This window comes from Heloderma suspectum, chromosome 6 (genome assembly GCF_057233095.1).
Source record: "Heloderma suspectum isolate Gila_16-S chromosome 6, 16-S_ref, whole genome shotgun sequence".
NCBI lineage: Eukaryota > Metazoa > Chordata > Lepidosauria > Squamata > Helodermatidae > Heloderma > Heloderma suspectum.
The window spans coordinates 96,459,814-96,479,343 of record NC_139463.1 but is presented as its reverse complement, the minus strand read 5'-3'; the positions used below and the strand labels follow the sequence as shown (position 1 = coordinate 96,479,343).

Genomic DNA, 19,530 nt, shown 5'->3' with positions numbered 1-19,530 from the left:
AATGATTTGCATGTAGCAGCTTTTATGAACATTAGGGGGGAAGGAGGGTATCAGCTGCCCCCTCCCCCATGGCTGAAAAATTGGCCCTCTTTTGGGGGGAGGGGGGATTATCAGCATTTGTTCTGTATACTGTCTCCTGAGAAATTCCGGTTGTATTATTATATCATCATCAACAAAAATAATATTCACACATAGCCTTGCTATACACATCTGGGCTGTGTGGCTTGGTTGTGACTTGCCAAACAACACACACCCAGATGGCATATCGTAGGCTGCGAAAGGCCTGTTCTTCTTGCCTGCCTAGTAACCCTAATATAGAATGCCACACTGCAGGGTTAGAAGGCTGCCCCAAGACTGAGTGCTTCTCCCCACTCCCCAGCTGCTCTTGTTTTGCATGGGGCTCTCAAATTGACTTGTGCCTCCCACCAGCCTTACTTCCATCCCATTTCTACGTTCAAGCTCTGCCTCTTCCTTTGCTGCAGAGATGGGGTGGTGCCTTTTCTTCCCACCAACGCAGGCCTTCATGCAGGCCTGAAGGAGCAACTTATCCTTAACTTGTATGAGCCTGCCAACCCAGAGGGGAATCAACAAAAGACATTATGCAACGAAGGCGAAACAATAGCACCACCATTGCCCAGGAGTTGTGTAACAGGAAAGAACAGAATAGCCGTGGGACCGTCTTGTCTCTACAGCCCAAGCGTTGACTGTTTTGCTGAAAGCTGGACCACAGCTAGACTGGAGGGGAGATCCAAACTGAAATAGCAGCCAGTCCAGAGAAGCTCTTCTGTCATCTATTGAAAATTCTTCTCCTTTCTGAGGGCCAAACTGCACATTGTTATTCTTGCTTTTAAAAACATGCTAAAACTGGCTGTTTTTTAATCTGGGGTCCTGCAGCTGCTTTTTATTCAATCTGGAACCTGCTTCTGAACCATTTTCCCACATACTGGACTCGATGGCCTTGTAGGCCCCTTCCAACCCTACTATTCTATGACTCTATACACCTTTGGGGGCAAACACAAATGGCAGGGGGAGGGGGATTTTCAGCAGAAAACGGGATCAGGTCCCTGATCTGAATCAGGAACACACTTTGGATTGTGGTCCCATGGCTGCTTTTTCTTCAAAATATAAGCATGGCTAGTTTAAGCACTTTTTTAAAAAGCGTTAATTCTGGAACTTGAAGTTTGATCCTCAAACACAGACTCAAAACTCTTTCGTAGTTGTGTAGTGGTACATGCAGAAATGCAGTCACTCATCATGACAGTCCCCATAGCCACACCCCCAAGGAGAGTCCAAAAATTTAGGCAGCTGCATTGATCCATATCAACAAACCGTTGATCCATATCTGCAAACCAGTTCTAGCAGTTTTCATCTCCAGCAGGAGCAGGTCTTTGATAAAGTGAATGTGTGTTAATTGCCCACTCAAGACCAGGCCACCACAAAATACTTTGCATAACAACAGGGAACAAGATATTGTTGCTGGGGAAATTTACCCCAGCTACTGTAAAAATTGCAGCTAAGCTCAGAGGAAACGGAATTCTGAGGGGGGTAGCAGGTGAGGTCAACATCCCTGCTAAGAAAAAGGCGCTGGTACTACGTCCCTGCAAACCCTGACTCCACTACACCACTGCTCTTCTAGGAACAAGCCTTTTCTGTCAAATAGATTCTGCCAGCAGGCTGGTTTAAAGCTAGATGCAGCACTGAAGGACTGCCTACTCCCCCATTAATCTTCATGAATATTAAAGGCATTTCCTGAAGCCCTCTGCCGGTGCCCTTGCCTTCAGAAGTTAGGTGGACAGTGACCAAAGAAAGGGCCTCTTCAGTGGTAGAATGCTCTCCCAAAACAGCCTCACCTGGAGCAGAGGTTTGTGTATTTCCGGTGTCTGGCAAAGCCTTAAAAAATTTTTACTCAGACTTTCAAAATAGATTTGAGGCCTCTTTTAAAGCTGCTGGTGTATTTTGTTGCTGCTCTGCTGTTTTAGTAATATTTTGTAAAAAAAATTAAAATGCTTTAACGGTTAATTGCAAGCTGCCTTCAAAGTTTTGGAAACTGAAGGGCGGGGTATTAAATGTTTGAAATAAAAGATATTGAGATCAGATGTACTGAACCAGCATAGTATGATATAGTTTTAAAGGCAAATAGAAAATCAGTTCTTCATTCTTGCAACAAGTACATTAACATTAAAAATGTGATCCGTCACATGCCGAAACCCATTTTCCTAATCCCCAAAGGGGAAAATCCAATAATCCTCTTCCACATTCCTTACACAGTCTTGTGAGAAAGTTAAAAGCATAAAGATAGTTCGAAGAAAGGCAAATCCCCATAGCTTTTCTGATTTGAACTGTAGCTAAACGAAGGGCCAAAAGAGGCATGATGCAGGAGACGTGCGATCTGTTCTCCCAGTCGTCCCCCACACACACTTTAAAGCAGCTGGGGTGGGGTAGGGGATCCATTTTGGACTAGGGGGGAATGTTTAACCCTTTTCCCTATGCCATTTATCCAAACTAAATTGTCCCGACCCCTAAGTTGCTATTAGACATGCAGTGGAAAAACACACACACAATTCTGTTGTGTGTAATGGAAGAAGGGGGAACTTGGGCAGTAGTTGTTCTGAGGAGTGCCCCAAGCCTGCCCGTTTTCCACTGTGAAAGGTTGGAGGGAATGTGGTATACCAAACCTTGCTTAAGCTAGATAAGCGCGTAAGGATATGTTTGGGACAGGATGGTTGGTTGATCTTTGTCCTACTGCAAATACTTTCCTCCAGAGCTGGATGTTACATAAGATAAAATTACATGGCATGGGAATTCAAGTTCCCAACCCTCTCTGGCAGCCTCACTTGAACTCTATCCACTGGGAGCTTCAGGAAGAAAAGGTCTTTAAGATACATTCCACAAGAGATGAAATAACGAGGAGGGAGGTGCAAGTACTCCACCTTTGCTGTGCCATGGATACAGGATCAGGATCTTTAAAGCCCACCTTCCCATTACATCAAATACGTATTGACATTTTTGTGTGTGTATTTTAAATAGTTGTAGAGGGACGGGGGTGGGGGTGGGGTGGAGGATCTGGATTGGGATCAAGAGGAATGTTTTAACTCTTTCCCACTGAAAGAGAAGAAAGATGGGGAGGTCATGTTGTGAATCCCTGCCTAGCCTAACCAGTGAACAGTAGTCCCCAAGAGTTTCTCCCATAGCACACTCCCAATGAAAAGTGCAATTTGCTTGCTACAGCAAACAAGTCATATCCATAGCCTTCCTGTCTGAAAAAGGATGTGGTACAGCACTCCTGAGGCTGTACCATTTCAGAAGATGGAGAGCTGTATGTCTGGATGCTGTCCCAAGTTACCTGCCCCCCTGCCCCAGTCCCTGCACACACAAAACTAGAAATCAAGGAGAAGGCTAGGATATAATCCTTTTTACTGAGATGCTAGCTTTCTATAGCAGGGACATTTTTTAAAGGAAATCAACCCTGAGTGCTCATTGGAAGGACAGATACTGAAGCTGAAGCTGAAATATTTTGGCCACCTAATGCGAAGAGAAAACTCTCTGGAAAAGACCCTGATGCTGGGAAAAACTGAAGGCAAAAGGAGAAGGGGACAGCAGAGGATGAGATGGCTAGATAGCATCACTGATGCAATGAATATGGACTTGAGCACGCTCCGGGAGAGAGCGTAGGACAGGAAGGCCTGGTGTGCTATGGTCCATGGAGTCACGAAGAGTCGGACACGACTGAACAACTGAACAACAACAAATTCAATCATGCAGGCTCCCCCCACCCCCACCCCCACATCTTGAAATGGCACAATTCCAGATAGTCTGGAATAGATACATTTTTTTCTGAATATAGATACAAGCTGAAATACATATTTACCATTGACACTTGGCTTGAGAGAGGGAGAAATCACAGAACTGGAGAGTTGGAAGGCACCTCAAAAGTCACCTAGTCCAAACACCTGCTGATGCAGCAAACTGATTGTTAAAATTCAGGCTAACATGACTAGTTTTCATAAAGGGTGGGACTGAGATGCCTCCTGAAGAAAAATAGCCTTTTATTAATAACTGGAATGAGCAGAATGTAAATCTGAATATTTGGGACTGCTTGTATTGTGTCTCTCTTAAGTAGCACAGATGCGTGTACAAAATGTGTTTACTGAAATTCTATAAAAAGACTAAAAGAGAAAGATGTGGGCTTTATTCACCAGATTCCACTTTCAAAAGTCTCTCAAGGAACAAAGCAGCAGAGGACAGACAGGGAGCAACCAGCAATCCATTCAGAAATGTAACAACCAGATGCTCTCAAACGGCTTCCAGCGTTCGCTGCCAAGGGAAGAAGGTCAAGGGTTAAGAGGCAGCCAAACCAGAAAATAAAACTGGACATTAGTTCATATTTGTTCTTGACACAGGTTTATACGGAGTGACGAACCTGGAGAGGAAGTTGAATGGCTCCAAAGTTCACTGACCTGGTTCGGATGACATGACAGATTTCATTAACCCTTGCTCCATCACAGCACGCCTTGTCCACTGTTATGAACATGCAAGCCCCGGCTAGAGGTTGCCATGGCTTGTGTTGTGTGAACCTGGCCAGTGGGAGGTCATTTGAGGGGTAAACTACTGTCACATAACCCTAAAACAGACCTTGGGTTCTGCGAGGGTTGTTTAACCCTCAAATAATCCCTGCTGGTTGGATTCACATGATACGTCAAACCATGGGAAACCCTGACCGGGGCTTGCATGCTTATAATGGTGGCCGGGACGCCCCATCGTTCCTCGCGGGTAAATTAACCCATGATGGGTGTCACGTCATGTAAACTGGCCCACTGTGTGAGGGGACGCCTAGTCTTCCTCTTTCCTTGGCACAATCTGAGGGCAGGGCCAGCATCACGAATAGGCATGGTTGGGCACCTGCCGAGGGCCCACACCCCAGCAGGGGGCCACTGACAAGAGCCCCCTGGAGTTGCTCCTCCTCTTCACCCTTGCAGCCTGCCTCTCACTCTGGCCCAGACGACGGAGGAGCAGTAGATGCCACGGCCCGTTTGTTCGCTGGCCCTCTGCCTGCCAAGCAAGCGAGCAGTGCGGTAGCAATGATGAGGAAGAGGAGGAGGAGCGACAGCAGCTGGCGACAACAGCATTGAGAAGGTGGCCTCGCTGAGGGAGGGGCCCATGGAGGGTGTCTTGCCCAAGGGCACTGTCTGAAGGGGTCATGGAGCCATCTTGAGCTGATCTTCATCTTTACACTGCCAAGGTATGTGGCACCTTTCAGAGTTCCCACAGGCCACACAGACAGGTCCTCACCCCCAGTCCAAAAAAGACAACGGGGAAAGATGGAGGGAAGAGCATGGACAAAGGTCGCTGCATGGATTTCAAGTTTGGGATGAAAATTTTGAGCAGGGCTACAGAGTCTCAGGCCTGGGGGACAAATCCAGCCCTTTGTGGGTCCCAATCCAGCTCCCAGAAGGCCACACCCCCTTCCCCTGGCCTTTCCTCCAGCCACTGATTGTTTGGTGGTTTCCTAGCCTTTGTGTAGTTTTCTCCCCATACTAAAAGGTTGAAAGGCCTCTCCTAAGGCTTAGCTGTAAGCCCATTGGCTGGCATGTTTGTCTTTGGCCCCGCCCACCATTGGCATGAGGGCCCCAAGAGCTTCTCCAAAATGGAATTCAGCCCTCAGTCGGAAAGAGGTTCTGCACCCCTATTTTGGAGGATACACCAAACACCACATGAGAAATGTGGATTTTGAGGAGGGATTTGAAGGAAGGGAAAGAGGTACCAGCTACAGGTTTTGGGGGGCAGAGGAGGCCATTGGGCAAGATGCCCTTAGTGAGCCTCTATCCCTGAATGGGGCCACTCCTGCTCTCTGCTGCTGCCGTTGTCCGTTCACTTTGGACCCAACCCAGAGAGGCATTCAAGGGAGAGGGCAAAGCGAGTGGCGGCTTCTCCTTGCTCCTGACACGGCTGACTTGCTTAGAGGGGACAGGCGAACAGGCAGCAACACTGAGGTGGTGTAGTGGTGGCAGCAGGGCCAGGGGTCTCCGGTGCTTGCTATGGGCCCTGTTGGGGCTGGTGCCCAACAAGGCTGACCCCTGGCGCTGGCCCTGATGAGGTAGCAACAGGGAGTTTCACCTTCAGAAGGCAGCAGGGAAGACGGGTAGAGTCATTTGCTGTGAGTGGTAGAGAGGTGAATGAGAAATAGCATGCCACTGACAGATGACCCCTATAGGAAGAAGGCAAGGAGAGCACACACACCAGCAGGGAATAGCAAGAAAGAGTTGGCAGCTAGGGAGAGTAGCATTACGAGTGCTCAAGAGTCATCAGCACATGGGACAGAATGTAGGAGCATGGCTCCCTCCTTGTCTCCTCTCCAACATCTCACCTGAAGATTCATTTGGCAAATGGGAGCCCACAGAGGTGGATTTGATTGATTTTTAAGAAGCTGAACCTGCTGCCCATCCTGTTGTTCATAACGCTAGTGGGATTTATAGAAGGGTTTTTTTTTTCAAAAAATATTTTTTTGAAGATGTATACTTGAGGCCCTACCCAAGAAAGGAACCAAAAGTGATCAGATCTCTGTCCGGAAGTGCAGGGTCGATCCTTCCATTTGCCTCTTGTAATCAGCATCAAAGTGCTCGTTTTGAGCCACCGTGAAATGGTTCTTCCAGTCACCGGTGATTCCTGGGTTGAGGGGAAGAAACGGAAGTCAACAAAACACTGGTGATACAAGCCAGACAAGACAGGGAGGTTGATAAAATCACTACCAAAAGGCCTGTCAGATATGCTGGGCCAAGGAGGAATGAAGATTTCCTCTCCCTTTCCCCAACTTTACTCTCCTATATCTCTCCTCCCTCTCCCATCCATCAAAACAAGTGCCCCAAGACAGTACAAAGGGCAGGTCAAGGCCTGCTCCTCCAAACCCGGCCGTCCCAGTTGCTTCTCCAAACCAAACATGGACTCCAAGCCCTGAGGAAGGAGGTAAAGTAGGGCAGCCATGTGTCCTCTTCGACAGAGGGCAGTCCTCTATTTGAAGGACTGCAATGAAATTGGTTGGCTCAGGACAATCAGAAATAGTTCTTCATACAACGTAACTTATGAAATTTCCATCCGTAAGATGTAAGGCCATTCGGAGAAGTTTAGAAAAGGATCTGACAAATTCACAAGCCCTTTTCAGATGTTCTCCCCAACACACACACCCACATTCGATAAACACATGGAGGAGAAACCAGGGCCACTCTGCAAGCTCTGAACACAACATCACCGCCCCTACCACCCCCCTGACTCACATTCAAGTATACATTTACACACACAGGATCTCCGTACAATCAAGAACCCCAAACAATCAGTGATTCCTGCTCCTACCAGCATGGAGAATAAACATACATACTGCTGTATGCACGTGAGATCCCCTTTACTGATGCTGCATGAATGCATATTGGGGGTGAGGAAAGGGGCACAGGGCAGGCACGGTCCCGATTCCCTCTCCATGTCTTCATCAAATGCATGGGGACCCAGGGGCAGCAGGGAAAGTGAAATGTTTGTAAAGCCCTACAGAAGATGGACTATCAATTTTATTTATTTATTTATTTATTATTTATTTATTACATTTATATCCCGCCTTTTTTCCTCATTTAAGGAGCCCAAGGCGGCATACATAATCTTCCTCCTCTCCATTTTGTCCTCACAACAACAACCCTGTGAGGTGGGTTGAGCTGAGAGTCTGTGACTGGCCCAAAGTCACCCAGTGAGCTTCCATGGCCGAGTGGGGACTAGAACCCGGGTCTCCTGACTCCCAGTCCAGCACTCTAGCCACTACACCACGCTGGATATTCGCAAAAGGGCATCTTAAGTTTTGTTTTGTGAACTGCCCAGAGAGCTCCAGCTATTGGGTGGTTTAGGAATGTAATTAATTAATTGATTATGTTGATGAGGGGTTTCAAGGTTTTTGCCTCCTCCTCCTCAGGGAGTCCATGGAAGTGGGGAAATTTCAGGGTGGGGGGCCAGAAGAAAGGGATCTCACTTCTTTCCTCCAGGGCCCAACCCCGACCTTCTCCAATAACATCTTCTACAGCATACAATAAATTAAAAGCAGGCCCCATTTTTTCTGTCAAGGGCCACATGCCAGCAGTGAGCAGGGCCAGAACCAGAAGTGGATGGGTCACCTCTTTTCTCTTTCCCCCTCTGTTTCTGCCACCCCTTTCTCTCCCCACCCCCCTCACTTGCCACACAGAAGGCTGCCAGGGAAGGGACAAATTGTTCTGAATGGAGTGTGTGCAGAGGGCTTTCGAAATTGGGCCACATGAAATTAGCCACATGAAATTAGGCCAGCCACAGGTTTCCCATCCCTGTGATAAACGAACACAGTGCTTTTGCTTTCGACAATGCCTCAGGCACCTGACCCACCAGATGCTGCCAGGACTTGTCACTTGGCCTATCAGACAGTGCCAGGCAAACACCCTGTCCTCAGCCTCTTGGGCTGAAGGAGAGGTGTGTATCCATGTTTACCCTCATGCTGCGGATAAGCAACTGGGAATGTCAGCAACTTCATGCCTTGCTTGAGGCATCTGGCAGTCTGCTTTTGGAGACAGAGAGCTTTTCTAGATTAGGCTGTTTAATCTGCTGTTTCTACTTTTGCTTTCATTGCAGAATTAAGATCAGAGCTCTACATGGATTATTTTCCTTTCTTGCCTTACTGTACTTTCTGCTACAAAGCCTCTAGGTGGTGCTGTGGCACAGTAGAATAATGCAACTATGCTAGTGGGGACTAGTGCTTTGTTCACTTTCACAAATAATACTGTATTTTCCCTGCTTCCCAGACCCCAGTGGAATTTCTTTTAAAAACTGGAAGTGAAACTGGATAGTGACATCATCATCTAAAGCACCCATAAACAACCATGAGCGAGGAATGATGAGCACATCTAGAAAAGCCTCATCTAGAAAAGCTCAGAGAGCCGATACAGTGTAGTGGGTTAAGAACAGGTGTCCTGGGTTCAAATCCCCACTCAGCCCTGAAGCTTACCCGGTGACTTTGGGTCAGTTGCACACTCTCTCACTCTCAGCCTAACTAACCTCACAGGGTTATTGTAAGAATAAAAGAGAAGGAGGGAGAACCATGTATATCACACTTAGCTTCTCAGACGAAGGGCAAGATATTACAATCATCATCATCAAAATTATCAGCTCGTAGATCTCTTTGTAGCCAAAACGGCACCACCCAATGGAGGCTGGTGGCTCCAATGTCAGTGGGGCGGTGCATCTGCTCCAGGTTTCACTCAAAACTAGTCAGAACTTGGATAGATCCTTTAGAGTTCTGATTGGTTCTGACTGAAACCCAGAGTGGATTCACCACCCCACTGACATCGGAGCCACCAGCCTCTACTGGCACCATCCGCAACACTGGGAGGTATCAGCAGGTTTGGGAGAACTCCAAGATTGCAGAAGTTCAAAAAGTCTGGGGGGGGGGGACACCCTTAAAGGGGCAACTCTCCCCACGCAACCCCCCCAGCTAAGTGGGCACAGAATGCTGACCATTGTAGAGGAGGAAAACCAGTGCGGGAGAGGGAATGAATCAAGTATCTTGAAAGAGGCATGGCTGGCTGACTGGCTGGCATGCTGGCTGAGGCACACTGGGTGTTGTACGGCTTTTTTCTGTCTAAACATGCATTGAATTGCACCCTTTGGGGCTATTGCTGAAGTAGTAAACAAAAGCAACAATGCCTGACTAGCTGTGTCTTTGGTCTCCTCCAGCAAGGCAATCCTTATATTTGGTGCCCGCTCCCCAGCCTCTGTGATGTTACTCTACCACCTCAACTCTTCTTCTGAGCAATCCTGACTCATTCCACCCCCAACTCCCAACCCCTTCAGGGGTCCGGCCAGCTCACCCTTCCTCATGAAAGGGGAGATGGTGTGGTCCATGATCGACGTGGGAAGGCTCTGGTAATTGGCCATCTCATTCTGGCGCATCTGTTTGAAGGAGGTGTGGTGGGCAATCTTCTCGACCAGGCGAGCATTAGGGGACCTCTCGAGGAATTCCATCACCTTCCGGATCTCCCGTTGTGGATCCTAGATGAGAAGCAATGATCAGGGGGGTTGAAGATGGAACTCTTGGGATGGGAATGGGAGGCGGGGAGAAGGATGTGGTGTATAAAGGGGTATTATTCAAATACTTTAAGGGATGGGCCATCCCAGTTCTTGCCCTGCCAAGCCTGATACTCTTGATGCTCCAGTCCTAAATGCTTCTATTTCTTTATGATACTTTCCATGCACACTCAGGTGCACATGAGTATTAGCCATGACAACTACAGCATGGAATCTTCAAGTTCACAGGCAGCACCATTTCCTCTGATACCAAATTCTACTTGACTGGTGAAGTGCCTGACAGTTTGGAAGTAAAAACCAAAAATAAGGAAGTGGTTTGTACGTACTCAGGGCCTCCCTAGGTATAGAAGTCTGTAAATTAAAAGAAAGGTATGTTTTTTTTAATACCCCCCCAAACTTCTGACAAGAACCTGCATGTTTCCAAGACCTATGGAATCTTGAGAGCAGTTGAGAAATGTTGAGCAGTCAGCTAAGAGAAGAAGAAAGGAAGGAGGGGGAAATTGGCCTGCTCATACCCCTAATACAGAAAAAGTGCAATCCTATGCATGTTTAAACAGAAAAAAAGTCCTACATCTCCCAGCATGCTGGCTGGGGCATGCTGGAAGTTGTAGGACTTTTTTTTCTGTTTAAACATGCATAGGATTGTGCCCTAAATATCTCCAAAGTGGGGAATGAGGGTGGGGGAATGTGTGCAAGAAATGAGGTAAAGTACAAACTCTTTCTCGCTCTACAAATACATTGTTGGGAAGAAGACTAAAGACAGATAATTTAAGTATCTGGACAATAACTGAGTAAAACAATGAAACCCAAGTAGAAATATCAGAAAATGTACTAGGGAATCTTTTCACCTTCCCATTCTGTAGAAACACTCCCCCGCCCTTTAGATATAGCAGTCTTGGAGGGGGGTTACATTTGCAGGAGGGGATGTATGCCATACAGTTCAAAAACTCCTCCCATGCTACTGAGGGAGGTTTCAGAGTGGAGAGAGAAAGGGGTCCCTTTTTCTTTAGGCAAGGTGCTTCCAGATGAGGATTTTATTGTGCAATCGCCCTGCCTCGTTCACAGAACATTACGGGGTGTGTGTGTTCCAGATGATGTCGTCTCCCACTTAGAATCATAGAACAGTAGGGTTGGAAAGGGCCTATAAGACCCTACTGTGTTTTCTTACTACTGTCTTCCTTGTTTTTTCTTTCCACAAAAAATCCAGTAAAGAGGGAGAGATGGAAAAGTTGCAGAATGCCTTTTGAGTGATAGCATCAAAAACCTGCTACTCAGCAGTATAGCAATAAAGCTCTCAGGTTTGGGGATGGCAGCCAGCCCCAAACCAGAGTCCTTGAGTGCCATATAGCATAGTGGGGAAAGATGTCAAGAGGCTGGGAAAGGGAAAAGGTGCCCTTTTCTCTTCCCCACCCTCTTGAAAACTCTCAGACCCCAATGCAAGCCCTGAACAGCTCTGCAAGGTTCCATTCCAGGCTGGCTGGAGCCCTGAACACGAGCACTCCTCAGGGGCTGGAGATACTAACATTTTGTTGTGGCTCCCAGTTGTATCTCTGATTATTAAATGCTGGGAATGATCATCCCCTTTATCTCCTACTTGTGAACTTCCGGAAACATCTGGCTGGCTGTTATTAGAAGCAAAGTACCAGACTAGATGGCTCTAAGCCAGGGATAGACAATGTCGTGCCCTCCTGATGTTCTGGACTACAGCTCCCAAAATCCTCAGCCAGCATGACCAACCATCAGGGATTAGGGAAGTTGTGATCTAAAATATCTATAGGGTACCAAGTTGCATACCCCAGCTCAAAGCCAAAGGTGGGGAACCAGTGGCCCTCCAGATGTTGTTTGACTACAACTCCCATTGTTCCTGCTGACTGGGGTTGATGGGAGTTAGAGTGCAACATCTGGAAGGCCACACGTTCCTCACTGCTGGAAAGGTAGGGGGAAGAAGGAGTCTTGGAGGGTTCCTTGCAGAAGCTTATAGGGGCTTTGCTGTTGTCATTTTTGCAGAACCGGCACGGAGAGCCGGGTTAGACTGGGGAGGGCTAGAGAATTAGGACTGGGGTGCGGGGGAACCGTACCTCTTTCAGGTCTTCATAGAAAAGGTAGAGCATCCTTTGTTCTTTTCTCTTGTCCCACCAGCCTTTGACATGGTCATACCAGGATCCGAAAGACACTGAGAAGAGAGATCGATGTGCTTTAATGGGAACCTTTCCAGAAGCCCCTGAGGCCTACTCCAAGGGTGGGGGACTTGTGGCAAAAAAACCTCTGGCCTTTGCCAAGAAGAAGCTCTCTCATAATACTAGAACCTGGGGTCATTCCATGAAGCAGACTGGTGGGAGATTCAGGACAGATCAAAGGAAAGACTTCTTCACACAGCACGTAGTTAAACTATGGAATTCACTTCCACAAGATGTCGTGATGGCCACCGATTTGGATGGCTTTAAAAGGGGATTGGACAAATTCATGGAGGAGAAGGCTATCAGTGGCTACTAGTCCTGATGGCTACATGCTACCTCCAGTAGCAGAGGCAGCATGTCTCTGTACACCATTAGCTGGGAAACATGAGTGGGTGGGTGCTGTTGCACTCATGTCCTACTTGTGGGCTTCCCACAGGCAGGTGGTTGGGCACTCTGTGAACAGAATGCTGGACTAGATGGACCCTTGGTCTGATCCAGCAGGGCTCCTCTTGTATTCTTAAACCCCATCTCAATGCCACAGCACATTTTGCATGCATAAGGTCCTAGGGCAGGCCAGGTGGGGAACTTGCGGCCCTCCAGATGTTGTTGGACTCTAATTTCCATCAGCCCCAACCAATGTGGTCAAGTTTGATGGGAACTTTTCTCCACAACATGTAGACGACCTGTCAGAGTAGGAGGCCAGGGATGGGCAGAAGGGAGATCTCCAGATGTCCAAGACTTCAACTCCCAGAAGTCCCTGCCAGCATGGCCAATGGTCAGGAATGCTGGGAGCTGAAGACCCAAACACCTGGAGATCTACTTCCTGGTCACCCCGGATGTAGACAATGTTCTGACTCAATATGCCCACCAAGAAGGAACAGGTAACTGCAGGGGCAAGGCCCGGATCTGTCCACAGAACTCAAAACCACACAGCCAATGAGATAATTGCTCATGGTTATAGGGGTGCAACCAGGTTTTAGACTCCACATCACTGATTTCTGGAAGGGCTAAGGGTCAATGCCCCGCAGAGGTTATCACCACTGCACAGTCCTTACTGTCTCCAGCCATAAAATTCTCCAGGAATTCATCCCATGGTCCAGGTTCGGGATGAACTTTCGCCATTTGGTAGAAGTAATAATAGGAGACGGCCACATCTTTGGCATTTCTGGCCACATAGATCATCTGCAATGTGGAAAGTTCAAATTGAGCAGATGTGCATAATATATTCCACTTCTGCCAATCATGCGGAAAGGCAAAGGGAGATGCAAAGCACTGAAGACCCTCTCCCTGACCACTAGAAATCTTACTCAGCACCCCCCCCACCCCCTGGTTTTTCACACTGTACATTGCCCTGTTTACAAGCCTGTTTTCATAAGGACTAGAAACTTACTTTTTGAAAACAAAAGGAAAAAATGGAAGTTGAGATTCTCATGATGCTGAGCCCAATATGCATTTCTTCATGGAAGTTGTAGGCAGTCACTGCCTACAAATTTGTGATTGACTCTCCACACACCAGGGCTATAATCGTGGTAGCCTCTCTTAGTTCCCCGTTTTGTTATATTCAGGCCTCATACCCTCTCACCTTGCAATTCTTTTCCCAGAAGGATTTGGGGAGCAACTGAACAGGAAGGTGGGTTTTAATGAGACATGGGCGGGGTGCTTTTTTGAGCAGCTCAATGCCTGGAGGAGGAAAAAAGAGTAGGTGAAGGTTTCTCACACTCACTCCCCTTTTTGCCCCTCAGCACCACAGAGCAGCCTTTCCGAACCTGGTGCCCTCCCGATGGGCTGAAATACAACTTCCACCATCCTCAGCTAGCATTGCCCATGGGGAAGGCTGCTTGGAGAGTGACTCCAAGCAATTCTCCCATCTCACACAGCTAGCATTCCCCCATCTTGTTGCCTGGAGTGGAGGTCTTTTACCTGTGGGGACTCCAGGAACAGCAAACTCCAAGAACGGGACTCGCATGTAGATCGGTTCACGACTGCATTTCTTCTCATCACCTTCTTTATAGATCATGTCTAAGACCTCGCTGATCCAGGTAGTTCCTGAAAGGGCAGGATACGGTTGGCTGCTCCATATCAGGAATGGACTACAAGTAACGAAACTGAAGAAACAGAATTGCCCTGATATGCTTCTAATGCATTTAAACTCCAGCCCTGTTTCCATCAAGAGAGGAGGCAGAGAGGAGTACTGACTCGTTGCCACTGCTTCTGGGAACCTGTGGCCCTCCAGCTGTTGTTGAACTACAACTCCTATCACCCCTGACCATTGGCCATGCTGGCTGTGGCTCATTAGAGTTGAAGTTCAACAACATGTGGAGGGCCACAGGTTCCCTGCCTCTGGTGTACTAGATTAGGGCCTGCTCCACTCCTTCCCTGAGGTATTCTGCCTATCAAAGAGAGAAGGGCCTACTCTCTGTCTAGAAACCAGAGCAAAGGCACGGCTGTAACCTTAAGGGAATTGGGGGGTGGGGTGGGGGGAGCCCTGCTCAATGATATCGCAGGCTCCTCCCTGAATTGTCAACTTTTCTTTTCTTTTTTAAAGTCAGTCTTTCTACTTGTGGAGACAGAAGGAAACATGTGCAGACAGCATCTTACCCAGCTGCTCAAGCAAGGAGTAAACCTGCCCCCTGACTTCCAATCATCTGGCCAAATGACACTGGGATAACTAATGTGCACCAAGCCCTTATTTTAGTTTTCTTAATTATTAGTTTAAACAAATGAGGCAGTTTGTCGTTTCGGGCTCCTCTGTTTCCACCCCTAGTGTGGCCTTGGGGTCCCTCTTTACAAAATGAGCCTGTTTGCACATAAGGCTAGGCTCCGGTGGGTTAATTAATCCACGGGCTTTGGTAGTGTGTGCTGGCTGCCATTTTGAAAATGCAAGGCAGGTGTCATAGGTTATGTGCAGGTTAAACAATCTTCACATAACCCTAGAACAACCCACGGTGCCCACCCACCATGGCTTGCATATTCAAGATGGCAGATGGCAGTTGGCACACACTGCAACACGTGCCACTGTAGTGATTGTGCGAACTCAGTCAATGTATATGGGCCTGAGAAGAGGAGAAATCTGGGACACAAGACCCTTCCTGTCAGAAGAAAGTGGGGCAGGACTGGCATTATTTCAATGTTGTCCCACAGCTAAAAGTAAAGCTGGGGAAAATATTCTTGTAAGGCATTGCCTGAAGTGCAAACAAAATTATATACATAAAAGCATGAAATGCAACCTTGACCGGTTTCTGTTTGTTTGTTTTAAAATGAAAAGCAGCCTTGAGAGGCAACAATTTTCAGTAGAGCAGCAGGAGAGGGAAGGTAGCTTAACCCTTACCCTACCACTGGCCACTTTTCTGCTTGCTCAAAATCACCCGTTCATGCTGCTTTTCTCCCTGTGGGGTTCATGTATCTCAAACCCCATTGCGGAGGGAGGGGGGAAGCAGCTTGGAAGGGAGAGGGGAAAAACAGCCATTGGGGAAAGGATTAAACACCATCCTCTTCTTCATCCACTCTACTCTTTCACTCAAAATTGCAATGCCTTATCCCACCAACAGAAGGGCCCTGTCTTCATGGGTGATTTGCTGTGGACTGGAACCATTTGGAGGTCCTTTGCAGCACATGATGTCCTGGACAGTCTGCAGCCACCCCAGAGTTTACTTGTGGGGAAGCCACATTTTTGCAGAGTACTTTTACTTCATTTTTTTCTTTAATTTATCTCCCCTGCAGTTCAGCTGCTGTGTGCCTATCCCTGTGCTTTAAATTTGGTATGATCGGCTGTTCCTAGGGGTGTGTCTTTCACCAGGCAGTGACCTCGGTAACCTAGGTAAGTAGAGTAACTAGCCTGCCTTTCCATATCATCAAAGCGCTAAAGCGCTCTTTCATGCCTTCAGAATCGCACTGCACTTCCTTTTTGCCAGTGGGAGTAACTGGCCTCCATTTTCCAGTCTGTCCCTGTTGAGAGTCGTGATTATGCACTTCTCTGATGCTTGTGTTTGCTGCTTCTCTGCACGGAAGGAAAGGGCTGGCTGGAGTTGACTCCCTCTGCTGGCACTGCTGCTGCTGCCGCCTCTACTGGCTTCCTCTCCTCCCTGTCCTGCATTCTTCAGTTTTCACTGTATCACCTTATCAATACAGCTTCTCTGGCCTCCTCCTCTCACTAAATAGCTAGTACTTCAAAAAGCGCAGCTCCAATTTTCTCAGTGGGAAAAAGACGCTACAGATTCTCAATGGGGGGAAAGCAGGCAACAAAGGCTGCAGACAGAGAATGGGTGAAGCAGCTAGATCATTGCATTTACTCCCTGGAAAAAGAGAAAGGGGAGTGGGAGCTCTAACTCCCTCACTGTTGGCTGGAATCGGGTGAAACTGCGCTGCTGGGGTGCTTTCATGGGGAGCCTTCAGATGCTGTTGGGGATAATAACATGGGAGCTGAGGGTGGGAAACAAGCCTCTCTCATTGGTTGCGCAGCACCTGCCAGGTTGATGACATTCAGTTCTATTCCCCCCACCCAACCCAGAAGTATGTTCCTTTCAAGCTCTGTGTGACCTGTGAAAAGCGGATTTTTAAGGTACGGTACACTCAGTTTTTCTTGCTTCATGTGTCCCTGATGGACCAAAGCCGATTCCATGAAAATCCAGATAATACTCCAACACGCTTCTCATTCCGTTGTCGTGAAGATCGCCCCAAGGTCAAAGTACCCCTTATATGAGAGGCTGTGATTGGAACATTCCCCATGCCTTTTTTTTCCCCTTAAAAGGTATCTGTGCGGGTGTGGGGTCAACCTGGGTCGGGATCACACTGTGGGGGAGGAACGTGGGGGAGGGGGTGTAACCCTTTGCACTTGGACCAACTCCCTGACAAATTCCTCCTCCCCTACAAGCTGCTAGTAAGAGTCACAGAAGACAAAAATTGTGAGCTTTCTCCTCTACAGTGAATGGCAACTTGGGAAGGGGGGCTGATTCAGGCCTGCAGTGTGGGCAAAGGCTTAGACCTTCCCTCACTGTGCTGTGGACTTGCTCCAAATCTCTCTCTCTCTCTCTCTCTCACTCACCCCCCCCCCATCACTATTAATCACTGTTTCCATAGTGTCTCTGGGAAAAGATGTTGAGGATGCCTTTTAACAACTTCTCTTTTTTTAGTGGCTAGATCTACAGTAGTGCTTTTTATCGGTATTGAAATGCACTGACAAGTGTTGAGGCACATTACGTATTCCGTATACCACTTTTCTAGCATTATTTGCTGCTTTTTATTCCATATTCTCCAAAATACTGCAGCAGGTATCATTGTGTGTGCGACAAGGTATAAATGTGCAAGAGGGATATAGCATCAACCATGATGGGGTTGTATCGATATGACACAAGGTGCAGATCTCGCCAGTGTCACTCAGCGTGTTGTAAATTGCATCTATTCTATCCTACCTACAGTCAGATCTGTTTGAGAATAAACATTCCATTAAGTATTTGTACAATTTTTAAGACAGCTGAATAGCGGTGGGTGTAAAAAGGAACTGTTCAGGTCAGGTGGACACTAGAAGCTGCTGCCATAATAAATGTGGTTTAGTATTAAAGATGGCACAGACTTTGGGTGGGTTTTTGCTGCAGCTATCTAACACATCTGCCCCATGGGAATTTGTTACAAACACACCATGATTGAGAATGTAGTGGGGTAAGTCAGGTTATTGCAGAGTAAAGAGCAATCATGCCTTCGGAAAGGTGTAATGGTGGTGGTAGCGGACTCAGGGCTGTATTTCTTAGTGTAAGGGCTAGGGTTATGCAACAGCTACACTAGTATATCCACTGCTCACCTCCCAAAGAAAGAGATCCCTGTTAATTTGTTCTGGAATTCCTTGTCTGTGTGGTAGGTCTGGGGTATAATAGAGAAGTTGCACAGAACTGCCTAACATCCTCTCTTCCTATGACGGCAGCCCGAGGCATCACTCACCAGACTTGGGGTACGTTGAGATCAGCAAGTCGTCTGGATGGGCTTGGAAGCTGCCCACCTCATCCATGACATTAGCAAAAGACTGTATCATGGGGACCCCCTTGACGGAGATCAGCGGAAGGCGTGTCGGCTCTCCTTCTGGCTTCATCCTGGCAGAGAAGCGGTTCAAGGAGAGAGCTGCGTCTGAGCAGAGTAAATCCCTCGACCCCACAAAAGCTGAATGACTCCCCCTGCCCCATACAACTCCAGTCCGTTCAGGCTGTGTATGACGGAAGCTGAAAAAGCAGCTGGAACAAGGCCTAGACAAACATTAGGACACATTTCCTGCATTAGGAATTTTCAGGAAATTCAGGGTGAGGAGGAGGTGTGGAATTTTGCTGGAAGTGGGCTGAAATGTCACCCAGAGGAGGGAATATGGGATAGAGAGAAAGAGAGAACAGGAAAAAGAACCTGTATTTTTAGTCCCCCACCCCACCCCCCAGTTTACAATTTTGTAATTAAAAAGCCTTCAATAGGCACCTTGGCCTCTGTTAACCCAGTTTTTAAAAAGTCAGGACAGGCTGTGAAAAAAGATGACTGACAGTTCAATCCTATGCAGGTCTCCTCAGGAATAAGGAGAGTTCAGTAGGGAGGTGGATATAGGATTGCAGCCTGACGACAGGAAAACATATGCCAAGGTGCTTATCGAGAGCCGGTCCCCCCCCTCCAAATGTCAAGCAGAAGTACCTGCAGACTTGTGCACTGGAATATTTTTACATTCTTGCAACACCCTTGGCTCACAGCCTCCCTCCTGGTAAACTCCCAGCAACCCCAATCTCCTCTGCTTCACAGATCACGGGGAAGAAGGGGTGGGGGAAAAGGTTTTTCAAAAGTATCATTTCTTACCTGAATCTGGAAGAGGTGCTGGCTGCCTTTGTGGCTGGTGGCTCCGGTTTGGGAACTGACGCGCGCACGGATCAGTTTATTGGGCGTGGACCAGGAATGGGTGGAGAGAGAGAGAAAGAGAGAGAGTTGGGGAGCGGGGGAGCTGGATGTTGAAGTGGCGCTGCTGAGATGAACTCGGCCCTTTTGATTCAGCAAAGCAAGGGGAAGTCCTTGCATTATGCAAGACTCACATTTTACAACACTTCGTGGCAATCTTTGATACTGGGCAGGTCTCCAAGAAAGAGAGCTGCTGGTGGTGTAACTTTTGCCTGCGTGGGTCCTATGGGGCTTAATTGGAATGAAAACAGCAAGGATTCGAACCGAACACACTTCCTTGAGTTAGAACCACTGAGGTATGTAAAACAATACAGCAATTACCGACGTAGAGCTCGATGCATTCGCCAGGATTCCCCAGCCC

At 47.7% G+C, this 19,530-nt stretch overlaps 1 protein-coding gene across 2 annotated transcripts; it reads right to left on the bottom strand.

The window, feature by feature from the left end:
- Window positions 1-2,098: 2,098 nt before the first annotated feature.
- LOC146341943 (sulfotransferase 1 family member D1-like) lies at window positions 2,099-19,127 on the bottom strand. Of its 2 annotated transcripts, none has more exons than XM_084805295.1 (9): window positions 19,074-19,127; window positions 18,189-18,487; window positions 14,178-14,303; window positions 13,840-13,937; window positions 13,313-13,439; window positions 12,159-12,253; window positions 9,864-10,044; window positions 6,529-6,663; window positions 2,099-4,314 (listed from the first exon to the last, which is right to left on the bottom strand). In XM_084805295.1, the coding sequence occupies exons 2-8, from the start codon at window positions 18,334-18,336 to the stop codon at window positions 6,551-6,553; spliced, it is 888 nt and encodes a 295-aa protein (XP_084661421.1). In that variant the 5' UTR covers window positions 18,337-18,487; window positions 19,074-19,127; the 3' UTR covers window positions 2,099-4,314; window positions 6,529-6,550. The 2 variants fall into 2 exon arrangements, with proteins under 2 accessions (XP_084661421.1, XP_084661420.1); XM_084805294.1 differs by having other exon boundaries at window positions 18,189-18,337.
- Between the last annotated feature and the right edge of the window lie 403 nt (window positions 19,128-19,530).

Bases quoted from the DNA above. Each gene is read 5' to 3' on its own strand.
- LOC146341943 (XM_084805295.1), bottom strand. From the start codon at position 18,336: ATGAAGCCAGAAGGAGAGCCGACACGCCTTCCGCTGATCTCCGTCAAG. The intron at 14,304-18,188 runs GTGAGTGATGCC...CTGCCCTTTCAG, and splicing joins CTCAACGTACCCCAAGTCTG to GAACTACCTGGATCAGCGAG. The intron at 13,938-14,177 runs GTAAAAGACCTC...TTCCTCCTCCAG, and splicing joins TGTTCCTGGAGTCCCCACAG to GCATTGAGCTGCTCAAAAAA.